General features: G+C 49.1%; 3 protein-coding genes across 8 annotated transcripts in view; 1 reads left to right on the plus strand and 2 right to left on the minus strand.

Annotated features, from left to right (window-relative positions):
• IFT172 (intraflagellar transport 172) overlaps positions 1-6,954 on the plus strand; it is a 44,827-nt gene extending 37,873 nt beyond the window's left edge. For all 3 annotated transcript variants that reach the window (XM_050753246.1, XM_050753247.1, XM_050753248.1), the window contains 13 exons: positions 1,497-1,595; positions 1,793-1,902; positions 2,031-2,094; positions 2,217-2,303; positions 2,566-2,682; positions 3,336-3,446; positions 3,639-3,758; positions 4,668-4,763; positions 5,353-5,412; positions 5,498-5,596; positions 5,886-6,039; positions 6,230-6,321; positions 6,810-6,954. In XM_050753246.1, the coding sequence (XP_050609203.1) occupies positions 1,497-1,595; positions 1,793-1,902; positions 2,031-2,094; positions 2,217-2,303; positions 2,566-2,682; positions 3,336-3,446; positions 3,639-3,758; positions 4,668-4,763; positions 5,353-5,412; positions 5,498-5,596; positions 5,886-6,039; positions 6,230-6,321; positions 6,810-6,899 (1,299 nt within the window). In that variant the 3' untranslated portion in view covers positions 6,900-6,954. The remainder of the gene's footprint in view (positions 1-1,496; positions 1,596-1,792; positions 1,903-2,030; positions 2,095-2,216; positions 2,304-2,565; positions 2,683-3,335; positions 3,447-3,638; positions 3,759-4,667; positions 4,764-5,352; positions 5,413-5,497; positions 5,597-5,885; positions 6,040-6,229; positions 6,322-6,809) is intronic.
• Positions 6,955-7,033: 79 nt separating this feature from the next.
• Positions 7,034-8,958, minus strand: KRTCAP3 (keratinocyte associated protein 3). 3 transcript variants are annotated; one of them, XM_050753250.1, is made up of 7 exons: positions 8,884-8,958; positions 8,561-8,745; positions 8,422-8,481; positions 8,048-8,254; positions 7,799-7,933; positions 7,272-7,384; positions 7,034-7,146 (listed from the first exon to the last, which is right to left on the minus strand). In XM_050753250.1, exons 1-6 carry the CDS (start codon positions 8,909-8,911, stop codon positions 7,277-7,279), a joined length of 723 nt encoding a protein of 240 aa, XP_050609207.1. In that variant the 5' UTR covers positions 8,912-8,958; the 3' UTR covers positions 7,034-7,146; positions 7,272-7,276. The 3 variants fall into 3 exon arrangements, with proteins under 3 accessions (XP_050609207.1, XP_050609208.1, XP_050609206.1); XM_050753251.1 differs by having other exon boundaries at positions 7,034-7,143; positions 8,884-8,957; XM_050753249.1 differs by having other exon boundaries at positions 7,799-8,254; positions 8,884-8,940.
• A 106-nt stretch (positions 8,959-9,064) lies between these two features.
• Positions 9,065-23,028, minus strand: NRBP1 (nuclear receptor binding protein 1). 2 transcript variants are annotated; one of them, XM_050753776.1, is made up of 19 exons: positions 22,892-23,028; positions 17,549-17,778; positions 17,237-17,359; positions 16,941-17,042; positions 16,468-16,557; positions 16,260-16,300; positions 15,795-15,889; positions 15,279-15,302; positions 14,187-14,270; positions 13,919-13,977; positions 13,670-13,768; positions 11,406-11,538; positions 10,815-10,920; positions 10,619-10,669; positions 10,380-10,515; positions 10,139-10,192; positions 9,989-10,052; positions 9,701-9,756; positions 9,065-9,615 (listed from the first exon to the last, which is right to left on the minus strand). In XM_050753776.1, exons 2-19 carry the CDS (start codon positions 17,756-17,758, stop codon positions 9,511-9,513), a joined length of 1,632 nt encoding a protein of 543 aa, XP_050609733.1. In that variant the 5' UTR covers positions 17,759-17,778; positions 22,892-23,028; the 3' UTR covers positions 9,065-9,510. The 2 variants fall into 2 exon arrangements, with proteins under 2 accessions (XP_050609733.1, XP_050609734.1); XM_050753777.1 differs by lacking the exon at positions 15,279-15,302.
• Between the last annotated feature and the right edge of the window lie 957 nt (positions 23,029-23,985).

The following is a 23,985-nucleotide window of genomic DNA, read 5'->3' on the forward strand; positions in this document are numbered from 1 at the left end:
TTAGTAGAGACAGGGTTTCACTGTGTTAGCCAGGATGGTCTCAATCTCCTGACCTTGTGATCCACCCTCCTCAGCCTCCCAAAGTGCTGGGATTACAGGCGTGAGCCACTGTGCCCGGCCTTTTGAGGTCTTATAATTGAATAACCCCTAGAAGTTAGAGGGAGAGAAGTAGAAAGAGGGGCTGATGATTGGTTTTGAGGTTCTAGCAGATTTTAATTGGCAGTATTGAGTATCTGATATGTGTAACTTGGGAGCACGGCATGACTGTACCTTCTTCATATTAGTCAGAAGATGGCTTCCTGATGCGGACAGGGCAGATTAAGCTTTGAAGGGCTTAGCAGTAAGAAAGGGAGGCAAGAACAGGTGAGGGAAAGACCAGAGGGGATTAGCATAAACTACAGCTAAATTGGATTGTGTGGAAATTGAAATCTGGTGAAGATGTCAGCGTCCTAATGGAAACAGTATGATCTCATAGAACACTTGATTTTGTAGAATTTCTGAGTTTTAAGTGTTGAAAGGTATCATCAAGATCATCTATTCCAGCACTGGCACTAGAAATATAATGCAGGCCACAAATGTAAGCCATACATGTTATTTAAATTTTCTAGTAGCCACGTTTAAAAAGAGTAAAAAGAAACGTGAAAATAATTGTAATATATTTTGTTTAACACAGTATATCTAAAATACCACCATTTCGTCTGGGCACAGTGGTTCATGCCTGTAATCCCAGAACTTTGGGAGGCCAAGGCGGGCAGATCACTTGAGGTCAGGAGTTTGAGACCAGCCTGGCCAACATGGTGAAACCCCGTCTCTACCAAAAATACAAAACTTACCTGGGCATGGTGGCAGGGGGCGGGGCCTCTAATCGGAGCTACTCAGGAGGCTGAGGCAAGAGAATTGCTTGAACCTGGGAGGCAGAGGTTGCAGTGAGCTGAGATTATGCCACTTCACTCCAGCCTGGGCGACATAGCGAGACTCTGTCTCAAAAAAATTAAATAAATACTACCATTTCAACATGTACTCACACACATTATTTAGATGTTTTCCATTCTTTTTTTATACTAAGTCTTCAAAATCCAGTGTGTATGAATGAAGAAACCAAAGCTCATAAAAGCCCAACACAAACAGTTACAGAATGCCCTGGACTCCTCATTTTAGGAGTCCTTTCTCTGTACTCTGCTACAAAGATTTTACTTATGACAAAGACCTTGAAAATGATTTTGTCAAAGGTGGAAGGTTCAAATGCAGTGACCTCAGGCAGCACAGGAAGTGTCTGAAAGAGTTAATGAACTGAGAGGAAAGATAGGTCCACTGATGGCTAATTAAAGGATTTAATGGACCGTGGGTCAGGCTCTGCCCAGGAGGGTACAAGGTTGAAGGAGAGAGTAAGAGAAAAAGTTGGCATCTGGAGGAGAAAAATGTATGAAATGGATCAGGCTGAGGATTCAGCGGTATTGTCTCTCCTACCCATTTCCATCTTCTCTTCAACCACTCAGGCAGCCGAACTCTCCATCAAGTTTCTGCCTCCTCAACGTAATATGGAGGTCGTTCTGGCTGTAGGACCCCAGCTGATTGGAATTGGAAAGCACAGTGCAGTAAGCAGGGTGATGGGATGGAACAGAAATAGATTTCACAGAGATGGGTGCAAGGGTGACATCTGCACCCAGGAAGGTGTATGAAGTGGGCCTCCTGGTGGGCAAGGCTTGCAGTCCTGGGGAAACAGATGGGAGAGCTCACAGCGGGAAGACTGGGAGCAAGGAGAAAGTCTCCATGCTGATTTCCCGTTGTTCAGGCTGCAGAGCTGTATCTGAATCTGGACCTTGTCAAGGAAGCAATTGATGCTTTCATCGAGGGTGAGGAGTGGAACAAGGCTAAGCGTGTAGCTAAGGAGTTAGATCCCAGGTAAGCTTGTAACCCCTTCTTACCGGGAAATTCTCTTTTACTTCCTTTTGTAAAGACTGGGAGAAAGTCTTATGGGGAGGGTTGGTATTCTGGAATATGAAGATGGAGCTCTCTGAACATCTTCACAGGTACGAAGACTATGTGGACCAGCATTATAAAGAGTTCCTCAAGAACCAGGGCAAAGTGGACTCGGTGAGACTTGCAGAATTAGCAGGAGGCAGAATGCAGGGAGAGACTCACAAGATTGATTCTCTCCCTCTTCTTTCCCTCATGTCATCTCTTTTCTCTTGTAACTCTGTCTTCCATTGACCCAGCTGGTGGGTGTGGATGTGATAGCTGCTTTGGACCTGTATGTGGAGCAGGGCCAGTGGGACAAGTGCATTGAAACAGCTACCAAGCAGGTACTGCTGTCTTCCCATTCCCAGTTTTCCTTTACATTTTCCCTTGATTCCCCACCTGCTTCAAAGCTGCATCTCTCCTACCTCCACAAAAACCCAAAGCCCAAAGATTTCTAATGGGCATCAGATAAGCTCAATCTGAAACTGGGGTCAGAGGTTTGCATACGCCCTTTGTCTCCTCAACAAATACATGGCCTCAAGTCACCTCACTGCTTGGTCTTGCTGATCCCAACTTCACACATGCTTTTCCTCCACCCCTGTACAGAACTACAAGATTCTGCACAAGTACGTGGCTTTGTATGCAACTCACTTGATCCGGGAGGGTAACTCTGCCCAGGCATTGGCCCTATATGTACAGCACGGAGCCCCTGCTAACCCACAGGTACCAGCCTTCTCCTTGGATTGAATGTTTCCACAAGGAAACTCTTTTCACTTCTAGAACCACCTATTTTCTCAGGAACTATCTTCTCAGAGGATTCTATCCTTAGAGAACATCATGCCCAGAGCCCCCAGTGCATCTCCAGAAAGGTACAGCCTCTCTGGAGGCTGTGTATTTGCTAAGAGCAAGGGGAGAAGTTTGCAGAAACTTTCAACTTCTGTTTGAAGAAACACCCATGGAGCTCCCCATGCTGTTAGCAAATACACAGGCACCTGTCTTTCAGAGCTGAATCCTGCACATACCTCTAGGGCCTTTACTGACTTCCTCCAGAGAATGAACACTGCTGCCTGATTGAGAGTCATAGCCCATTAACATTGTGACTCTGCATTTACATTTGTACAGTTGCCCACACTCACACAGCACCAGCTAAGAAAGTTTCTTCCTCTTTTCAGAAAAAATAATCAGCACTTAAAAATAATTCATTTCATTAAAAATAATCAGCACTTAATAATCTGCCACTGTCTCCCAGCTCTTGCACACACACACATACCCATTTCTACACACACAGCCTGTTTCTCCTCCCTTTGGCCCCACTCCCACTGACTTTCTCTTCTAGCTGTGCCCTTCTCAGATGCCCTTCTCCCCTCTACCTCTAGAACTTCAATATCTACAAAAGGATCTTCACTGACATGGTGAGCTCTCCTGGAACCAACTGTGCCGAGGCCTATCATAGCTGGGCTGATCTTCGAGATGTCCTCTTCAACCTGGTGAGGAAGTTGGGTCGACAGGAGTGAAGGGGCTGCTCTGTCTGTCCTTGTCCTCATCTCTTCTTTCATGCACATAAACCTTTATTCTCAGATGTATTTTACCTTCCTCTGCCAGGTGGCCATCAGAGACCACTCTATGGCCCTGGCACTCCTCTGATCCCTGAGCCAGGCTGTGCTGTCTCCCTCCTCTAGTGTGAAAACCTGGTGAAGTCCAGTGAGGCAAACTCTCCAGCCCATGAGGAGTTCAAGACGATGCTGCTGATTGCTCATTACTATGCCACGCGCTCTGCGGCCCAGAGTGTCAAACAGCTGGTGAGATGTAGGACGGCAGAGGAGCACTCAGTCAGAAGGGCTCATCTGCAAATGTATAAAGCTGAATTGATTCACATTCTGGATTCTTCAGCTTGGGCTCTTGAATCTCTCCACCTCTCTTTCAGCTTCTCTTCTGTCTAAACAAATCTTTAGCCCTTGCTGAGGTTTTCTTCTTCTGACCTTCTTAGGGCTCTGTGCCCACACAGCCTCAGCCTCATTATGTTTAAACATCCAAATCCCATGATTTATTTATTCACCTCTTATAATGTACACATATTTTGGGCTTATTTGTGATTGTTCACTGTATATTTATTTAATGTATTTGGACAATAGAATTCTACAAGTGGAAAGAACCTTAGAAATAATCTAGGTGGCCAGGCACGGTGGCTCACCCCTGTAATCCCAGCACTTTGGGAGGCCGAGGTGGGTGGATCACTTGTGGCCAAGAGTTCGAGACCAGCCTGGCCAACGTGGTGAAACCCCATCTCTACTAAAAACATAAAAATTAGCCAGGTGTGCTAGTGTGCGCTTGTAGTCCTAGCTACTCAGGAGGCTGAGGCACGAGAATTGCTTGAATCCGGGAGGCAGAGGTTGCAATGAGCTGAGATGGCACCACTGCACTCCAGCCTGGGTGACAGAGTGAGACACTGTCCTAAAAAAAAAAAAAAAAAAAAAAAAAAAGAATTGAACTTAGGCCCAGATCTGTTGTTCAGAGAAAAGAAAAAAGGAAAGGAAAGAAAAAAAAAAAAAAAAAAAAAAAAAACCAACCTAAGACCAGAACAGCTTGAGATCCAGAGCAGTTTAATAATAATTGTTGTTTTTCAGTTCTGTGGCTGCCTTACAGGATCATTGGTCTGGTAGCTCAGTCACTTTAGTGCCATATTCATAATGCTTTGACTTTAATCCCAGGAAACTGTGGCTGCCAGACTTTCTGTTTCACTCTTGCGTCACACCCAGCTACTACCTGTAGACAAAGCCTTCTATGAAGCAGGCATTGCTGCCAAGGTGAGCTGGGACAAGGAAGGGTGGGGCAGATGGGAGGAAGTCAAAAGTTGGAAAATAGAATATCCTTTCTGCTCTGGTAGAGGAAAGCTGAGTGTAGGGCTGATGTTATGGAAGATGTGGTCCTCCTATGTCTTCCTGGATTTTTCTCCCTGGATCCCAGAGAAGTAGCATTCAAGCCCAGCTTGTTCACTCCCATTTGCATCTGGATCCCAGAGAAGTAGCATTCAAACCCAGCTTGTTCACTCCCATTTGCATCTGGATCCCAGAGAAGTAGCATTCAAGCCCAGCTTGTTCACTCCCATTTGCATCTGGATCCCAGAGAAGTAGCATTCAAGCCCAGCTTGTTCACTCCCATTTGCATCTGGATCCCAGAGAAGTAGCATTCAAGCCCAGCTTGTTCACTCCCATTTGCATCTGGATCCCAGAGAAGTAGCATTCAAGCCCAGCTTGTTCACTCCCATTTGCATCTGGATCCCAGAGAAGTAGCATTCAAGCCCAGCTTGTTCACTCCCATTTGCATCTGGATCCCAGAGAAGTAGCATTCAAACCCAGCTTGTTCACTCCCATTTGCAACTCTTCTCTGCTGCAGGCAGTTGGCTGGGAGAACATGGCATTCATCTTCCTCAATCGCTTTTTGGACCTGACTGACGTGCGTAGGGAAGCTGTGCCCCGAGGGTGGAGGTTTTTGCTGGTCGCAAGCTGTGCCTAGCTCATGGTTGCCTACTCTACTGCAGGCAATCGAGGAGGGGACTCTGGATGGCCTTGACCACTCTGATTTTCAGGATACAGACATTCCCTTTGAGGTGCCACTCCCAGCCAAGCAGCATGTACCGGTAAGGGCACAGGGTTGGAAAATGGGAAGGCCTCACCAGTGTAAGTGCCTTGAGGAGGGAGAACATCTTTGTGCTGCCATCTTTGGAAGGACCTCAGCCCTCACTATTCTTTCACTGAAAGTAGAAGCAAAGTAGAAAGAAAAAGCTGTGACTGTATCCCCCAATCCAAGGAGGATTTGTGGCTGAAAGCTGGTATACAGGATGAGGGCTTAGCAAACCCCCTCTTCACCCATCTACCCCAACTTGCCCTGCCCTGTGTGAAGCTACCACTCCCTCTTGTCCTTTCCAGGAGGCTGAGAGAGAAGAGGTTCGAGACTGGGTGCTTACAGTCTCCATGGACCAGCGGCTGGAGCAGGTTCTGCCTCGGGACGAGCGTGGTGCCTACGAGGCCTCCCTAGTGGCAGCAAGCACTGGGGTTCAAGCCCTGCCCTGCCTTATTACAGGTATAGAAGCCTACAGCACCCCAGATCCTGTGGTGGGTGGGAAGCAGCAGGATCAATAAACTTAATTTTACTAGGATTCAGTAAAGGGTACAAAAGACAGGACCATGCTTTCTACCCCCAGGCTGCTCCTCATTTTTCCGTCCTCAATCTCTCTCAAACCCCAGTTCACCATTTTTTTCTTCCTCCACAGGATACCCCATTCTGAGGAACAAAATTGAATTTAAGCGGCCAGGGAAGGCTGCTAACAAGGACAACTGGAATAAATTCCTTATGGCCATCAAGGTTAGAGAGGGGGACTTGAAGAATGAAGGCAGAGAGGGCAGCACTAAAAAAGAAAAAAAAACAAGTCCAGGCGCGGTGGCTCACGCCTGTAATCCCAGCACTTTAGGAGGCCAAGGCAGGCAGATCACCTGAGGTCAGGAGTTTGAGACCACCCTGGCCAACATGGTTACAAACCTCGTCTCTACTAAAAATACAAAAATTAGCCGGGCGTGGTGGCATGCACCTATAATCCCAGCTACTCAGGAGGCTGAGGCAGGAGAATCGCTTAAACCCAGGAGGTGGAGGTTGCAGTGAGCTGAGATCGTGCCACTGCACTCCAGCCTGGATGACAAAGCAAGACTCCATCTCAAAACAAACAACCCACATACACACTAGAAAGGTGGGTGGGATTGCAGGAAGGCAGGTGCAGACCCTGAAGCCTGCGATGGAGCTGATTTTCTATTTCGAGCATTAACAAGTTCCTCTCATGTTCTTCTATTTGCTTACAGACCTCCCACAGCCCAGTGTGCCAGGACGTGCTGAAATTCATCAGTCAGTGGTGTGGAGGGCTCCCCAGCACCAGCTTTTCCTTTCAGTAGTCGGTAGAGCTGAGGAAGAGTTAGGGCCTCTCCCTCATTAAAGTTTTATAAATAACTGAGACCACTGTATTCTTTGATCAAAGTCACTCCCAACATCACACAGTGTCTTTTCCCCAAAAGGAATCATAATCAAGTAGAAGAAAAGAGAAGTTACTTTATTACAATTTATTATCTCATCCCGAGGTCAGGGCCCCTTGCTTAGTGGGAAAAAAACACCCTTTAGGACTGAGTCTTGGAACAGCACCTGCTGGACAGAGGGGAGAACCAACCCAGGTCAGAGGGGGAAAGTAGCATGGCAAGACCTAGACCCAGTTCTAAGAGCACTTCCCTACCCCCACTCTTACCCAGGCCACCACCTTCAAGGCCCATTACCTGTCCTAAACCCAACTTCTCTGTGATGCCTGGATTTCTTGACTTTGATCCAGTAGCTGCTCATTTTCCTGCCTTTTATGTTTAGGAGATTCAAGCTCTATCATTTCCTCTAGCTGCAGAAAAAGGTGGAGTTAGACACCCTTGCCCTGAATGATAGGTCAGCATCTTTTTTTTTTTTTTGAGATGGAGCCTGGCTCTGTTGCCCAGGCTGGAGTGCAGTGGCACGATCTCGGCTCACTGCAACCTCCACCTCCCGGGTTCAAGCGATTCTTCTGCCTCAGCCTTCCAAATAGCTGGGATTACAGGTGCCCGCCACCCCACCTGACTAATTTTTTGTATTTTTAGTAGAGATGAGGTTTCACCACGTTGGCCAGGCTGGTCTCAAACTCCTGACCTCAAGTGATCTGCCTGCCTCAGGCTCCCAAAGTGCTGGGATTACAGGTGTGAGCCACTGCACCTGGCCAGTCAGCATCTTTTCAACACAGCCAATCTCTGTGGAATAAACCCTTCCTGTTCACCTTCCTTACCTGCCCCTGAAGTCCCTCCTTCCTGCAGGGCCCAACTCCACGTAGAGTGAGTGCAGCCACACAGCAGTAACCAGATAGAGCAGCCTCCCCTGCAGACATGAGCAAAGAAGGGATCCAGAGAGCCAAGGCTGTATCCTGAAAAGCAAGGATGGGGAGTAGGAGGGAGTAGGGCAAGTGCAGCAAAGAAGGGAAATTAAAAGGACAGGACCAAGGCTTTGTAGACCACAAGAAGGAAGAGAATGTGCTCACGTAGATTCTTGTGGGGTCAAAGGGGCAGTCGGTATGTCCCGGCCCCTCATCCAGTGGTACCAGAGGATCCAGCAGTCCTGGGTGGCAGTCAGCAATAAGGCGGCGGCCACCGTTGGCCACAGTGAGTGACACGGCAAGGAGGAGGCCCAGAGAGCAGGCAGCGGACAAGAGCAGGTTCACCAGAGCTAGTACCAGCAGGGCCCAGTGCTGGCAGGGACAGATCAGGGTGAGCAGCCTGGGCCTGACTAACTCCCAGTGACTAGACACCCAGTTTCTCTATTTGAGGCTCCTCCAATCTATTGAAAGACCAATCTCAGCCCCCATTTCCCTGACTCAAGCCTACTCGTTAAAAGCTCCAGGAAGTCCCTTCTCACCAGTGGAGGGCGAAGAAGGTTCCTGGACGCCAGGAGAGCCACAAGTCCCACGGAAACGCTCTGTGGAAGACACAAAGCCTTTGGCTTGCTGGGCTCTCCGGGCGCCCGGCCCCCACCCCGGGCCGCCTGTCGCGCTCACCAGCAGCCCCGAGCCGACGGAGATGACATTGGCCGTGGTGTACTCTGGCGTGACAGCGCCGCGGGGATTGGCCACGTGCCGCAGGACAGTGCCGTGCAGCACGGCCCCCAGCAGCAGGTTCACGTGGCCCACCAGGATCAGCGCGAGGCCCACGCGCATCAGCCGCCGGGGCCCCCGGGCGGCGTCTGCAAAGCACGGGTGAGGGCAGGGTTGAGTCGGGCGGGGTGGGGAGAGATGGCTCCTGGCGGGTTAACCGCGGGCAGTAGGACGGGCCAAGGGTGGCCCCAAGGTTAGGAGACAAGACGCCAGGTCCCGGAAGTTACCGAAAGCGCAGAGACTGCAGCGCCTCATCCCGTCCGCCGCGCCGGCCGCTGGGCCGCTCTACCTGGGCCCAGCCCCGCCCCAACCTGGGCCCCGCCTCCGTCCCGGGTTCCCCTCCCACCTGGGCCCCGCCTCCGCCCCGGGCCCGCTCCCCCTGGCGGGAAAGGCGCGAACACACGACGCTTTTAGCAAAAAGTAGACTTTTATTACAGCAGCAACTGAGGCGAATCGAATGGCCCCCCAGGGCCACCACTGCAGCACCACCTTTCTCTCCCGCCCCGGCCGCCCCAGCGGGATTGTAGAATTCGGCTCCCCTAGTGCCCGTGGGCCTCCTTTCCACACAGGCTGGGCGGGAGCCGGCAGATCAGCGACTAGCCCCCAACTAGAAGGCGGCTGCTGAGAAGGCCCAGGCCCACGTCTGTGCAAAACAAGTAAACAAAGTGCAGAGGGGAGGAAGAAAGGGGAGGGGGAGGATGATGCTCAGAACCAGGGAGCCCCCCCAGCCCTCCTGAATAATAAAGGAAGGAAGGGGCTTCACAGGGTAATACTGACTGGGGGGAAGGGATAGGAGGGCTGCAGCACGTCCAGGGACAGCCACAGCGCAGATCAGGGCCTGGCTCGAGTGAGCTCTAAGAGGAGACGGTGACAGCGGCTGAGTTGAGGGTACTGTTCCTGGCAAAATTGAACTTGTTCAAGGTCTCTTCTAGCAGAGAAGTCAGCCGGCTTTGGTCAGCCTGGGGAAGAAGAGCTCAGTGACATGGGGGCTGAGAGAAGAGAAGGCATGGGGGCAGCCAGGGCAGATGAAGGCAGAAACCTCACCTCACTAATGAAGCCCAGCTGCACCAGCTCAGCTGCCAACTCGGGGATGTTCTCATCTGACAGAGAAACAGGAGGGGGTGAGTACAGTATGGGACTGAGGGACCTGGGGCCCTTCAGACAGCCCCACCGGGGCTAAACTGTCAGATCCACCCACTGCTTTAGGGGCTAAGATAGTCATTCTATGTGAGTCAATGTGTTACTGCCTTGTCACCTTTCCCACCCCTGAATATGTCCCTAAAAGATAAGGCTCATAGACTCTCCATCCTCTGAGGGAAAGGAGAGACTCACTTGGCATCAGGTCACAGCTCAGGTGCCGGTTCAGTTTGTCCTCCAGCTTCAGCAGAAGCGTCAGCTGGAGAATAGGACAGTCAGAAAATGAGACTCTTCTTCCCTACCCTCTGGCCACCAGCCCTGCGCAACCCTAGCCCTGAGCCTTACATGGTGTTTGACTCCCTCCTCCACCGACTCAATGTTGCACTGCATCAGCACCACCTAGGGAAGGAAGAGAGGGTCACTCTAGAGACCTATCCATTAAAAAACCCAATACCTAGACGTCTTTCCAGCCCATAGGGCATGGCTGCTAGGGAGCATTTTCTCTAAAGAATAGAGCCTTATTTGAGATGTTCTCTCTCCCTTCCACCACAGCCATGGAGACAATCCACACCCACACAGCCCCCACCTTGCGAGTCTCCACCTCAGCTGGTTCAGGTGTCGGAGTCTTGACAGAGGGAGGCACAACAGGTGATGTCACCTCCTCCTGCTGTGGCTGCTGGGGCCGAGGCAGCCCAAAGGCTGTCAGAGGATAGATCCCATTCCTGGAGGAAGATGAAGACAGGTCACATGGGCTCTGTGAATGCCTTAGGATACCCAACCCTGCTTGCTTCCTCAAGAAAGCCTGCCTTCTCACTCTGCTCTCACCTGACATCTTCAAGGAATTTATCTAATTCCAGAGCTGGTGACTGAGAGTACCTGGAGGAGAAAAGAGAAAGGAGATGGAAGGAAGGAAACAAGCAAAATAGCAAATTCAACCATTCCCAGAGAGAATGGGCAGTTTACAGAGCCTCAAGAGTGGTAGTGACCAATTTGCCCCTTTTAGACCCTCTCAGTTACTCACAAAGTCTGAACTGGTTCTCTTCCTGGTCCTGCAGGGATTTCAGCCAGTACAGCACTGGTATCCATGTTTTTGGTAATCTCCTCCAGAGCGTTCTCTGGGATCATGTCTGGATGGAGTGGGATGTTATGAAGGGATAGTCAGATTAAATGTCATAGAAGGCATGCAGGCAAAGGGGTAAAGAATCCCTTTGGAGGCCTGGCGCAGTGGCTCATGCCTGTAATCCCAGCACTTTGGGAAGCCGAGGTGGACAGATCACTTGACGCCAGGAGTTCAAGACCAGCCTGGCCAACATGGCGAAACTCCATCTCTACTAAAAGTACAGAAATTAGCCAGGCATGGTGGCACATGCCTGTAATCCCAGCTATTCGGGAGGCTGAGGCACAAGAATCGCTTGACCCCAGGAGCTGGAAGTTGCAATGAGCTGAGATCAAGCCATTGCACTCCAGCCTGGGAGACAGAGTGAGACTCTGTCTCAAAAACAACAACAAAAAAAGAATCCCTTTGGAAATAGAAGAGGAAAGCAAGCATGCCAGTGATAGTTACAGGGTTCCAGATTGGAAGACTATTCCCCATAGGGCCAAGAGGACTCACGTTGGTGTCCCACAATGCAGTGGGCAGCAAGGAGTTTGAGCGAGGGCACTTCAAACAATGCTGGGTGGAACAGAAGTTCTCTGGCTGTTGGTCTGCGAGCAGGTTCAGACTGCAGGCACTTTTGAATGAATTCCTAGAAAAGAAAACAAGGAACTGAAGCAGGCATCTGGCAAGCCCCTCAATGTGTTCATCTTTATAACTCTCATTCTACTTAGCACAAGGTTTTGTACATAGCAGAGGCTCAGCACTTGCTGAGAAAACAATATATTGACAAATGCACCTGAAAGGGCTTCAAAAACTATAAGATATTATATGAAAGACACCATCCACTGCCTTTCTGGGTTTAATTATTTTTCTGCTCTCCAACCATAAGCTTGCTTTTTTCTTTAATGTTCACACTTTCTTTTTCCTTAGTTTCTACCTCTGCTTTATTAGCCAATGCACTGCCTATCTTCTATTCTAAATCTTGCCAAATTTAGCTTCTCTCTTCCCAAACTTACCCAATGTGATCAATATTCACCATCTTTTTTATTTCACAAGCCTAGTATCACAATTTCCTTTGCCCACAATCATTGAATTCACTCAATTTCCCAGGATTCCTCTACCCATTCTGCTTTTTTTTTTTTCTCTCTCTCTCTCTTTTTCCTGAGACAGGGTCTTGCTGTGTCACCCAGGCTGGAGTATAGTGGCAAAATCACAGCTCACTGCTGCTTCAACCTCCTGGGCTCAAGCAATCCTCCCACTTCAGCTTCCAGAGTAGCTGGGACCACACGCGTGTGCCACCACACCCAGCTAATTTTTATATTTTTTTCACAGAGATAGGTTTTTGCTATGTTGCCCAGGCTAGTCTCGAACTCCTGAGCTCGAGTGATCCTCCCACCTCAGCCTCCAAAAGTGCTGGGATTAAAAGTATGAGCCACCGTGCTCCACCGCCTCCTTTTCTACCTCCTGCACGTCCCATGACAATTAACCTGCTTTCCTGCTTTTAACCTTGAAGGCTAACAAGGTCACATACCTAATCTTTCACTTGAATACTCCACCTCAGTGTTGAAGTAGAAACTTACTCCACACTATCCTCCTGACTTCCCACTAGTCTTCTTTTCTCTCCTGTTCCCTATTATACTTATCTAACGAGTTACAAACTGTTTTTGTTTGGACCTTCCTGTCCAAGCTCTACTTACTATAGTCTATCAACTGATTCATAACCTTATGTCTTTTAAATCTTGGCTCATTATTTCAGGGCACCATCCCTAACTAAAACTGTATAAATATAAAATCCCAAACAACTGGTTTAATTTAAATTGACTGATGTGCTTAAAAATATAAAAATGGGCCGGGCGTGGTGGCTCACGCCTGTAATCCCAGCACTTTGGGAGGCCGAGGTGGGCGGATCACAAGGTCAGGAGATCGAGACCATGGTGAAACCCCGTCTCTACTAAAAATAGAAAAAATTAGCCGGGCGCAGGGGCGGGCGCCTGTAGTCCCAGCTACTCGGGAGGCTGAGGCAGGAGAATGGCGTGAACCCGGGAGGCGGAGCTTGCAGTGAGCCGAGATTGCGCCACTGCACTCCAGCCTGGGCGACAGAGCGAGACTCCGTCTCAAAAAAAATAAAAAAAATAAAAATAAATAAAAATAAAAATAAAAATGGCTGTCTGAGAGTATACAGCAATTGCCTGAAGTAACCATCAAATTAATTTACCTCCATGTAGGCATATTTAAATTCACACACATTTTCTTTCTTTTTTTTTTTTTTTTTGAGACAGTCTCGCTCTGTTGCCCAGGCTGGAGTGCAGTAGCCCAATCTCGGTTTACTGCAACCTCCACCTCCCAGGTTCAAGCCTTTCTCTTGCCTCAGCCTCCCGAGTAGGTGGGACTATAGACACACACCACCACGCCCACCTAGTTTTTGTATTTTTAGTAGAGACAGGGTTTCACCACATTGGCCAGGCTGGTCTCAAACTCCTGACCTCAAGTGATCCGCCCGCCTCCGCCTCTCAAAGTGCTGGGATTACAGGTGTGAGCCACTGCGCCCAGCCAACACACAACTTTGAACCCCAGTATCATCCATCTTAACCCCTCAACCTATGTGTATGTATGCAAAAACATGGTAGGCACCTCCTAAGAAAATGTTTACAGATTTTGCGTGTCCTTTCTGTTTTATGTTCCCTAGATCTTAGGAGCATATGCCCAGTGGATACAAAGGAAGAAAAACCAGAAGACATTTGAAGGTCAGTTGAGGAGGGAGTGATCCTGAAGATCCTTACCCTCTGTAATGGGTCTTCTAGAAGCTGGATGGCACTGCTGATGGCTTCCTGTGGCACATATGAGGACTCCCCATTGCCCTGAATCTCCAGCACTGCCATCTTCAGTGAGGAGGAATAAAAAAAAAGGAGACACCTAAGAATGTCAGTGCTCACACAATCACTCCTTCCAAGCCAGCGCCTTACTTGTCCTCCCTCCATCTTCTCATTTCTCATTTGACCCCTTGCCCCCCTCCTCTCCAGTCTCCTCACCTCCAGTGCACACATGCCGAAGGAGTAGATGTCCACTGCTGTTGTCACATTAGTGACTTCTAGGGAAAACCGAGAAGGCTTTGGTTAATCAGAGGATTGGGGGCTAGGGTTGGCAGGAATGCCTTAGGAAAAAAAAAGAAAAGAAAAAAATATTTTGTATGCTGGTAGAGAAGACCTAGAAGTTTCAGTTATACTGCCTCTGTACCTCAAGTTATAAGGTGCAAAAGCAGGGGGATGAGGACAGGGCAGAGAAAGTAGGAAGGCTCACCTCCATACTCTGGTGCAAAGAAGTGTAGATTCTTCTGCTCTTCTCGACAAGTCTTCACATGATTGTTGATAGTGTCAGGAGCCACTGGGAGTAGGGGAGACACACACAATCTGACCACCATCAACGAAGAATAGTCTCACTCTAGAGAGAGGCCCCAAAAGCCAAATTCTCTCCTGAAGTCTCCTTTCTGATGACCCTCAACAGGCACAAACATATCCCCTTTCCCGTCCTGAACTATAGACCACACATGGACGCCAACTACCTCCCCTTTCTTAGGCCTGCTGCTTCTTATCTAATGTCCCTAAATCAGGAGCAACAAAAGCACCAGACTAAATTAACAGATACACAGGGACTTCTGGCTGGTCTAGAAGCAATGCAGTTTAAGGAAAAACTTTCACTTGTGCCCCGTTCACCTTCCCTAAATCCCAGGTACATCTAATCCCTACTCACATGAAAATATTTGGTTTTAGTTTTTTCATCCACCCTGCAAATAACATAAAAACACAGGCAGCCCTTCCTAATCTGGGACAATTGGAGACCTCAGGAACTTGGATAAATAAGGATAAGAAGTATTAACATACAACTCAGGAGGTAGCCTCCTTCTTACCCACCTTTGCTGAGTGAAACGCAAATAGAGCTCAGAATTGGGCTAATACCCTTGAATCAGTTCCACTTTCAATCCACCAAAACTTTTTAGACTCCTATTCTACCCCCTTATTCCTCAACACTGCCTGCCACAGGGCTGAATGAGGAACCAGGACCAGGCCCAATTTGGACTCACTCAGATCATCAACAATGACTACAAGTCACAGAGAATCTGGGAGCACAGTATGATCTGGGAAACTAGCCTGATGATGAGGGGGAACATGAATCCAGGAGGTAAGTGGCCAGCCAGGCAGAATCCACAGGAAACAAGCAGGTTATGGAGGGGCAAGCAGGCGGAGGGCTGGCAGGGCAGAAGCTAAGCAGGCATAATTAGGCAGGGAAGATAGGGGAAGAGGGTTTGCTCCCACGACTGCATGCACTGGGCAGCCGCCAAGGGAGCAGAGGGAGCACAAACAGAGCCCCAAGTGGGGCAGAGGGAGCTCTCACCATTAGCAAAAATCCTATGAAAGACTGTTGGGAACAGAGCAGCCCGTAAGCGGGAGGGAGGAAAACAGAGAAAAGTTGTGAGCCATGGAGCAGCCAAGCCCCAGACAAATGGACACACAAATACCACACAGACACAGCACACAGAAATGTTGTACACTGCACACAAATACACAGCAAATGAAAGCACTCACAGCAGGCACAGCCTGGAACATCCTCTGGCAGGGTCTGGCCCCAGGGCTCAAATCAAACCTCAAACCCGTATCTCTTGCCCTTTCCCAACCTCCTATCAGTATCTCTGTATTGACCCTAATTTCCTTTCAAAAAGGTGTAAGATTATATATCCTATCCCCTCTCCACTAATTAACTGGCCTCTCCTATGAATTACTCCTAGCAAGGTCCTTTCTCTTTTCACCGGCCCACACCTCAGAATTTTGCTCTGTTATCCCCCATTCATCTTACCCCCATGGTTCCCAAATTCCCGAGGCTCCCCTGCCCAGAACCTCTCCCTCCCCTCACCAGAGCCAATCTTGATGAGTCCGTTGTGCTGGATGAAGATGGTGTCACAGGTCAGGTTCCCATGGATGATGGGGGGGTCACAGGAGTGCAGGTAGCTGTGGGGGCACTGGGCTGTTAGAGGGGCCACTGGGAAATTAAGGGCAAGGGGAACCCAAGGGTTAAGAGGAGCAAGGGCCAGGTCTCCTGCTGGTCACCATAAAGATAATCCCCACACTCTGAATCTCCATTATGCCTGATGATTTAAATAGCTGGATAAGCACTAGGAGAAAGAGGCAGGAGGTAAGTGTTGTGGTTAGGGCATTAGGATGCACCCTTTGAAAGACCCGTAGGGGGCCTAATCTTCACAGTATATGATTCAAAGAAAGTGGGGAGAGGCAGAATAGAACAGAATAGTAGTGCCCTGAAATCTGTTTGGAGGAACTAAATCAGGAAATATGGGTAAGAAACTAACCAGGTACTACTTACCTTAGGGCAGAGAGGATTTGTGTGCACCAGCGCTTCCATGCCTGGAACAAAGTTTGATCCAAGGGTCAGCAGTAATTCCCTCTCTTAACTCTCTCCCACTAGCTCCTTCCATCCCTTCCTGATCAGCTTCATTATTAACACAGTAATTTTTAAGGCCCCCGCCCTGCCCCACCCCGAGCCTAAAACTTTGTCTGCTCTCCTTCTATACCTTTTCATTCATGGTCTTGTGGTTCTTTTTGGTCTTCTTCAGAAATTGCTTCAGACTGCCAGATGACATGTATTCTGTGATAAAAATGACCTGGGGAGGCAAAGCATTTACTAAAAGGTCTTATAGTAGAAATGATCCCTTCCCTTGTAACAGATTTTAAATTTGAAAGTTTGTTAAAATTTCTCTCCTTTTGTTCTTAGCTTTACTTACGTAGACTAAATAGGGCAATGGAAACTACTAAGCAATAAAAGTTATGGGAAGAAGGAAGCAAAAGTTCACTCATTTTCTGCCCAATCTATAGCCATATAAAAGGCATAGGTGACAACTGAAGCCCTACTCTTATCGCCATTGCAGCTGATTCCAGTTCTGTTTCAAAACTACCTTGTTTTAATCTCTGAGTGTAAAACGAACAATAATAAATGTAGCTAGTCTCTTTGCAGTAAGTTCAGGAAATATGGGGAAAAAATTCTTACCCTGGCCTTGTTCTCTTTAATGTCAGCCCAATATTTGTGAAACTTAACAATGTTAAGATGCTCCAATTGAATCAGATTATCAAACACAGCACGAACCTTTTCCTGAGAGCAAGGGAGACAGTGGAATAACAGAGTTCATGAATCACTGTAATAATCCTGAGAAGCCATTCCCTGTCCCTCCCCAGAAATGAACTGACCCCAACATACTCTCCTCATGGGCAGCTTCCCAATACCAATTCCTCTCTAACATCAGTGTTCCAACATTCCCCAGGCTTCACCTTTTCAGCATTACCTACCTCCTGCAGCTTGTAGTTCTTGCGCTCAGAGAACTGTACCTCATTCCACACAACCTCTACACCTTCCTCTGTATCCATGGCCAGGTATGCACTGTCAATACCTGGTACATTCCGTTGATTCACCTGAGAAGAAATTCATATGAAAGACAATTAAAGTTATCTCGCAAATCCTCCATCTTAACACTCCATATGATCATCTCCTCCTAGCCCCCAACCTATTGAAGTTTGGTCGGCCTCTTTTAAGACTTCGGTCTTCCAGTTCTCACCTTTCCAGAATTCACTCCCCCAAGAGTGACTGTACCATCACCTTACCTCTTCTCGCCTCTTCTGCCAGCGCCCACACGGCGACTCTTCCAAAATCTCAGACTCATCTTCACTTTCTTCTTCTTCCTCTGGGGAAGCAGCTGAGGTTGTGGAGGTCACAGGAGGTGACACTGATGTCAGGCCAGGAGCTGAAGATGAGGATTCTACCTTTGGGTCTGAGCCACTGCTGAGTACTGTCTGGGACTCCCCCTCCGACATGCTGGAAGGAACACTCAGGCCTGCATTGGTTGGGGCAAGTACAGAGGGAGAAGGCAGAGAGAGTCAGGATACATCTGTAAAGATTTAGTAACCCAGGCTGGACGCGGTGGCTCACGCCCGTAATCCCTTTGGGAGGCCGAGGTGGGCAGATCACCTGAGGTCAGGAGTTCAACATGGTGAAACCCCATTTCTACTAAAAATACAAAATTAGCTGGGTGTGGTGGCATGTGCCTGTAGTCCCAGCTACTCAGGAGACTGAGGCAGGAGAATTTTTTCTTTTTTTTTTTTTTGAGACGGAGTCTCACTCTGTTGCCCAGGCTGGAGTGCAGTGGCGCAATCTCTGCTTACTGCAAGCTCCACCTCCTAGGTTCACACCATTCTCCCACCTCAGCCTTCCAAGCAGCTGGGACTACAGGCGCCCACCACACGCCCGGCTAATTTTTTGTATTTTTAGTAGAGACGGGGTTTCACTGTGTTAGCCAGGATGGTCTCGATCTCCTGACCTCGTGATCCGCCCGCCACGGCCTCCCAAAGTGCTGGGATTACAGGCGTGAGCCACCGCGCCCGGCCGAGAATTTTTTGAACCAGGGAGGTGGAGGTTGCAGTGAGCCGAGATCGTGCCACTGCACTCCAGTCTGGGTGACAGAGCAAGCACCCCATCTCAAAAAAAAAAAAAAGAAAAATTTAGTAATCCAGTTGAGCACAGTGGCTCACCCCTGTAATCCTAGCAATTTGAGAAGCCGAGGCAAGAGGTTCACTTGAGGCCAGGAGTTTGAGATCCAGCCTGGGCAACAAAGTGAGAGCCCATCTTTACAAAAAAAATTTTTAAATTAGCAGGGTGAGGCACAGCTATAGTCCCAGCTACCCGGGAGGCTGAAGGGAGAATCACTTGATTGCCCAGGAGTTTGAGGCTGCAGTGAGCTATGATCATGCCATTGGCTGGGCAACAGAGGGAGACCCTGTCTCAAAAAAATAAATAAATAAAAAGATTTAATAATCCTAATAACTTCATCTGCAAATTCAAAATAAAACAGGCCAGGCACTTGAGACCAGCCTGGACAACATAACAAGACCCCAGTCTCTACACAAAATTTTTAAAAATTAAAAATAGGAAACACACACCACCGTTGTTTCCTTTAAATCCAAAATCAGAATCAGTCCTAAATACTGCAACATTAGCTATTCTCCTAACTCAAGTCTAGAGAAGGTGAGCTATCATAGTTGAAGATGACCCACCTAGGAATGACAAATACAAGATTTACGGCAGTCCAACCTCACTTAGAGTCAGGTTCAAATCAACAGCAAAATCAGGTGCTCCATTCCTTCTTGGCAAATATTCATCCAACATGCTTCCCTTTGAATCCACAAGTACACCCTATTTGTACTGTGCTCAAGAATTAAGCTATGTGTGGCCAGGCACGGTGGCTCACGCCTGTAATCCCAACACTTTGGGAGACTGAGGTAGGTGGATTACCTGAGGTCAAGAGTTCAGGACCAGCCTAACCAACATGGCAAAACCCTGTCTCTACTAAAAATAAAAAAATTAGCCGGGTGTGGTGGCACGTACCTGTAGTCCCAGCTACTCAGGAGGCTGAAGCAGGAGAATCACTTAAACCAGGGAGGCAGAGGTTTCAGTGAGCTGAGATTGTGCCACTGCACTCCAGCTTGGGCAACAGAGTGAGACTCCATCTCAAGAATTAAAAACAAAAAGGCTGTATGGGTGCTATTCAGAACAGATGACTCCAGACTCCAAAATGTTGCACTGAGACAGCCTTAAGGCTGGACCTGTAGCACCCTCAGCCAACTTATCCAGCTGAAACCCTTGGCTAATTTATCCAGCTAGAACTAACTTTGGCATTCACTATCCATCCCTTCTCTATACAGAACAAGCCCGCCAGTCCATGGTGAGGCTACCCTTGGGGCAGGTAACTGGCAGTTGTTAGTGACTTCATCCCTGATGACCTCACCTTTCCTGTGATGTGACTGTGACAAATGAGTATTGGTTAACAACATTTTTTTTTTCATTCACTCATTTGACAGATTTTTTTTAAGCACTTATTGTGGGCCAACCATTGGGCTAAGTCCTTGAGATACAATAACAAACAAAATAAATACCCACATTCAAGCAGCCACAAATTCAAGTCAGAGCTAAGACTTTAAGCTTCCAGCTTTCATTTCATTCACATTGGTCAAAGGCTCTGAAGTTTCCATTCTCTGGGGCACTAGATCTGATATAGGTTATTTCTTTTTTGGCGGAGGGGATGGAATCTCACTCTGTTGCCCAGGCTGGAGTGCAGTGGTGTGATCTTGGCTCACTGCAACCTCCGCCTCCCAGGTTCAAGCGATTCTCCTGCCTCAGCCTCCCGAGTAGCTGGGACTATAGGCATGTGCCACCACATCGGGCTAATTTTTTGTATTTTTAGTAGAGATGGTGTTTCACCGTGTTAGCCAGGATGGTCTCGATCTCCTGACCTCATCATCCGCCTGCCTCAGCCTCCCGAAGTGCTGGGATTACAGGCATGAGCCACCGCACTGGCCTAGGTTATTTCTTACAAATACAAATAACTCACCGGGCGCGGTGGCTCAAGCCTGTAATCCCAGCACTTTGGGACGCCGAGACGGGCGGATCACGAGGTCAGGAGACGAAGACCATCCTAGCTAACACGGTGAAACCCTGTCTCTACTAAAAAATACAAAAAATTAGCCGGGCGTGGTGGCGGGCGCCTGTAGTCCCAGTCACTTAGGAGGCTGAGGCAGGAGAATGGCGTAAGCCCGGGAGGCAGAGGTTGCAGTAAGCTGAAATCTGGCCATTGCACTCCAGCCCAGGCAACAGAGCAAGACTCCATCTCAAAAAAAAAAAAAAAAAAAAAAAAAAAAACAAATACAAATAACTCAATGTACAACTTTTATAGAAAAAAGTATTATACAGCATAACATTTTTTTCAGGGTCATGGGTACTTGAAGAAAAAGAATTCTCAAGAGCTAAATGCCATTAACTTGTACAAAAAGTCGCAAGACAACCACTTAATGTTATTCTGTATCTCTAAGAACAAAGACTGTGAAGGACTTGGAACCTGTGTGTGCTTGGCTCAAGAGAGTGCTCTACAGTATGAAAGAGATACCCTGGGCCGGGCAAGCTGGCCCATGCCTGTAATCCCAGCACTTTGGGAGATGGTGGAGGCGGACTGCTTGAGCTCAAGAGTTCAAGACCAGCCTGGGCAACAAAAATATACAAAAATTAGCAGGGTGTGTTGGCACATGTCTGTAATCCCAGCTTATTCAAGAGGCTGAACACGAGAATCACTTGAACTCAGGAGGCGGAGGTTGCACCGAGCCTAAGTGGTGCCACTGCACCACAGCCTGGGTGAGAGAGTGAGACTATGACTCAAAAAAAAAAAAGACAAGACAAGACAAAGAAGGTGATACCCTGGAAAGTAAATGTGCTCCTCTAAGTTCAGAAGTCTCCAGTCAACACACCAATCTTTTAAAAAGTCCACATGTATTTTTAGAACTCTCTGATGCCCATTTGTGCCCATCTCTGCCCCCAATCTACATTACGTTTAACTCAACTCAGGAGATTTTTATTAGAAGACAGTCTAGTGAATACCAAAGAGCAATAGGCAGTACAGAGGAAATCTGGCAAGATATTCTTTCCGTATGTTATTTTCTAGATCCTGGCTTATTCCAGAGAGATTTGCCAGGCGCGCTGGCTCATGCCTGTAATCCCAGCTACTTAGGAGGCTGAAGTGGGAGGATCGCTGGAGAGGGATTTAACTCAGCCAGCCAGGAAAGCTACTATCTGCCTGTTTTAGTAATCTACCAGAAAACTTCTGTTAGAGATCATGTTCCTTCATCCAAAAAGTAGCTAAGAAAATGGTAAGACACCATCAGTTACTTCCTTGAGCAGCTACATTCACTGAATGCATCTAGAATCTGAACTAAGTAAAATACCCAGCCAGATTACAATAGGAAATAACAGTAGAATTCTAATACAGGAAAGCTGTAGCCAATGGACTCCAAAGAAACTTCTGGACCCAGGACACAAACAACTAATCCACAGTAGGGCACCACAGGAGACAACAAACCTTCATCAGAGATATGCCCTTGGAATTTGCTTACCCCCCACCCCACCACCTTCCTAATTTTTGTGACTTTTTGTCCCTTCCTAATTTTTCCTTCGCAGGCAAAATGAGGGCAGTGCCCGAGATCCTCCAGCACTCCTCTTATTGATGAAGAAACCTCTGCGACACTGGGAGTTTTGCCTCGGAGCCGCTGAGAGGTTTAAAAGAGATCACACACGGAAAAGCTCATATGCGCCCATAAGGGGATTCTCCTTGCCGCCTCCAGCCACCCTGAGACATGCAGTGTTCACTTTGGAGTAATGCAGATCGCCTTGCAAAGTTTTTCCCCGAGACTTTCGTTTATTGGACAGCAGCCCCTCTACGTGTCAGCTCCTCTGCAAGAGCTCGCGGGCCCGGGCCTCTCAGCTGTCCTCACCCTGAGCGGACAAGAGGGCCTCTGAGACCCGCAGCACTGTCCAGTGGGAAATAAAACCGCTCGGGAGAAGAACCTGGCCCCTAGAATTTCACACTCCAACAGGTCGCATGCCCTGCGCCTGGAAGGCAGCGACGGCCCGCGCAGGCACCAGGCTGGGGCCCAAGGAGCCAGCGGCGGCCACCTCATCAAAGGCCGGCCCGGCAGCGCAGTCAGGGGCGCAGGCCACGCCCCCGCGCAGTCGGCGCACCGCCCCGCGAGCAGGCCTGGCCAGGCCGCCGCGCTTCCGCAGGCCGCCGGGCCGCGACCGCCGCCCCCGCCCCCGCCCCCGCCCGCCGGGCCCCGCCTCTCGCAGCCGGAGTTCCAAGCGAACGCCAGGGCCTCCCGACCCGCGCCCGCAGAATTCCGGGGCGCCGCCGCCAAGCCAGAGAGGCCGGGGAGGGACAGGCAGGGACTGCGGGGCCGAAGCGGCCCCTCGGCTCCAGCAGGCAGGGCCCGATCGGGCCTGGGCTACTGAGTGAGCAGGGCCGCCTTCAGCACCCGCCTGGCGGGTCCCACCGTCCCGGGCCTCGGAGGCCGATCCTTCCGTCCTCTCGCGAACCGCCTCCTCCCGGGGCCCTCTTTTCCCTGGGCGCTCACCTCCCGACTCCGCGCCCCGCAGCCTGCGCTTCAGCTCCAGCTCGGGTTCCGGGGCCCCGGATCACAGCGACTCCCTCACAGCTGCGCTCCGCAGCGCAACCGAACTGCGGGCCCCGCCCTCGCGGCGTCCCGACCAACAGATGGGCGGTGCCGCACCGCCGGCAGGTTTCCATTGGGCGACGTTCTCGATGGGCGGGGCCCGGCCGCCGGGAGCTCGCTGGGGTAGGCTTCCACCCGCTCTCCTCCCCTTGCGCCGGTCCGGCCGAGACCTCTCAGAGGGGTTGGTGTTTTCGGTCCCAGCTGGGGCTTGTCTCTCTGTCCACCCCACCGCCCGGTCCAGGTGCCCCAGATGGTTCCGCTGGACGCAGGGAAGGCCTCCTCCCTCTTCTTGAAGGCGCCATGACAGTTCTAATGCCCCGAAAAGACAAAAGGAGCGAAAGACGTAGCCTCGGTCCGAGAGGAGCTCTCCCACCCCAGTCCCCGCCTGCATTATTTTGGAACGAGACTGTTGTGCAGGACGCCAGTTCTCTGGAAAGCTTTTAAAAATTACCTAACACTGAAATTAGTAGTTAACTCTTTGTGATTGCATAGCACTATTTGCTTAAACTTTGTGAGAGGTTTTCACAGATGTTATTTCATTTGATCCTCATAAGAACGAACTCATTAAAATTGTCATTCAATGGTAGTTGACAAATGCAAAAACCTGAATCAGAGTTATTAAGCTATTGACCGAAAGTTAAGTTGGTAAGAGCCAAGTCTAGAAGCCGAAACAGTAAACTTCCTCAAAGGAGACTACGTTGAGAAGATGTTTGGAAAGAATTTAGATTGGTTTCGAGTTAGTGGAAAGAAAAGATGATAAATTCTGGACGAGCTATTGATCTGTGAAAACTAAGCGCGGAGCCTTCAGGATGGAAGTTCACTCTGCCCTTCGACGTGTATGATGGAGGGAAGACGATGAATCAATCAACAGAACTTGGGAATGTCACAATCTCCAAATTTTACTGTCCTTAAAGGGAATCTCTAATCCTGTTTCACTGGGAGAAAGGACATCTGGCAGAAACCCTCTCGTTTTCTCATCACCTCAAAATATTCAT

This window comes from Macaca thibetana, chromosome 13, assembly GCF_024542745.1.
Source record: "Macaca thibetana thibetana isolate TM-01 chromosome 13, ASM2454274v1, whole genome shotgun sequence".
Taxonomy (NCBI): Eukaryota; Metazoa; Chordata; class Mammalia; order Primates; family Cercopithecidae; genus Macaca; species Macaca thibetana.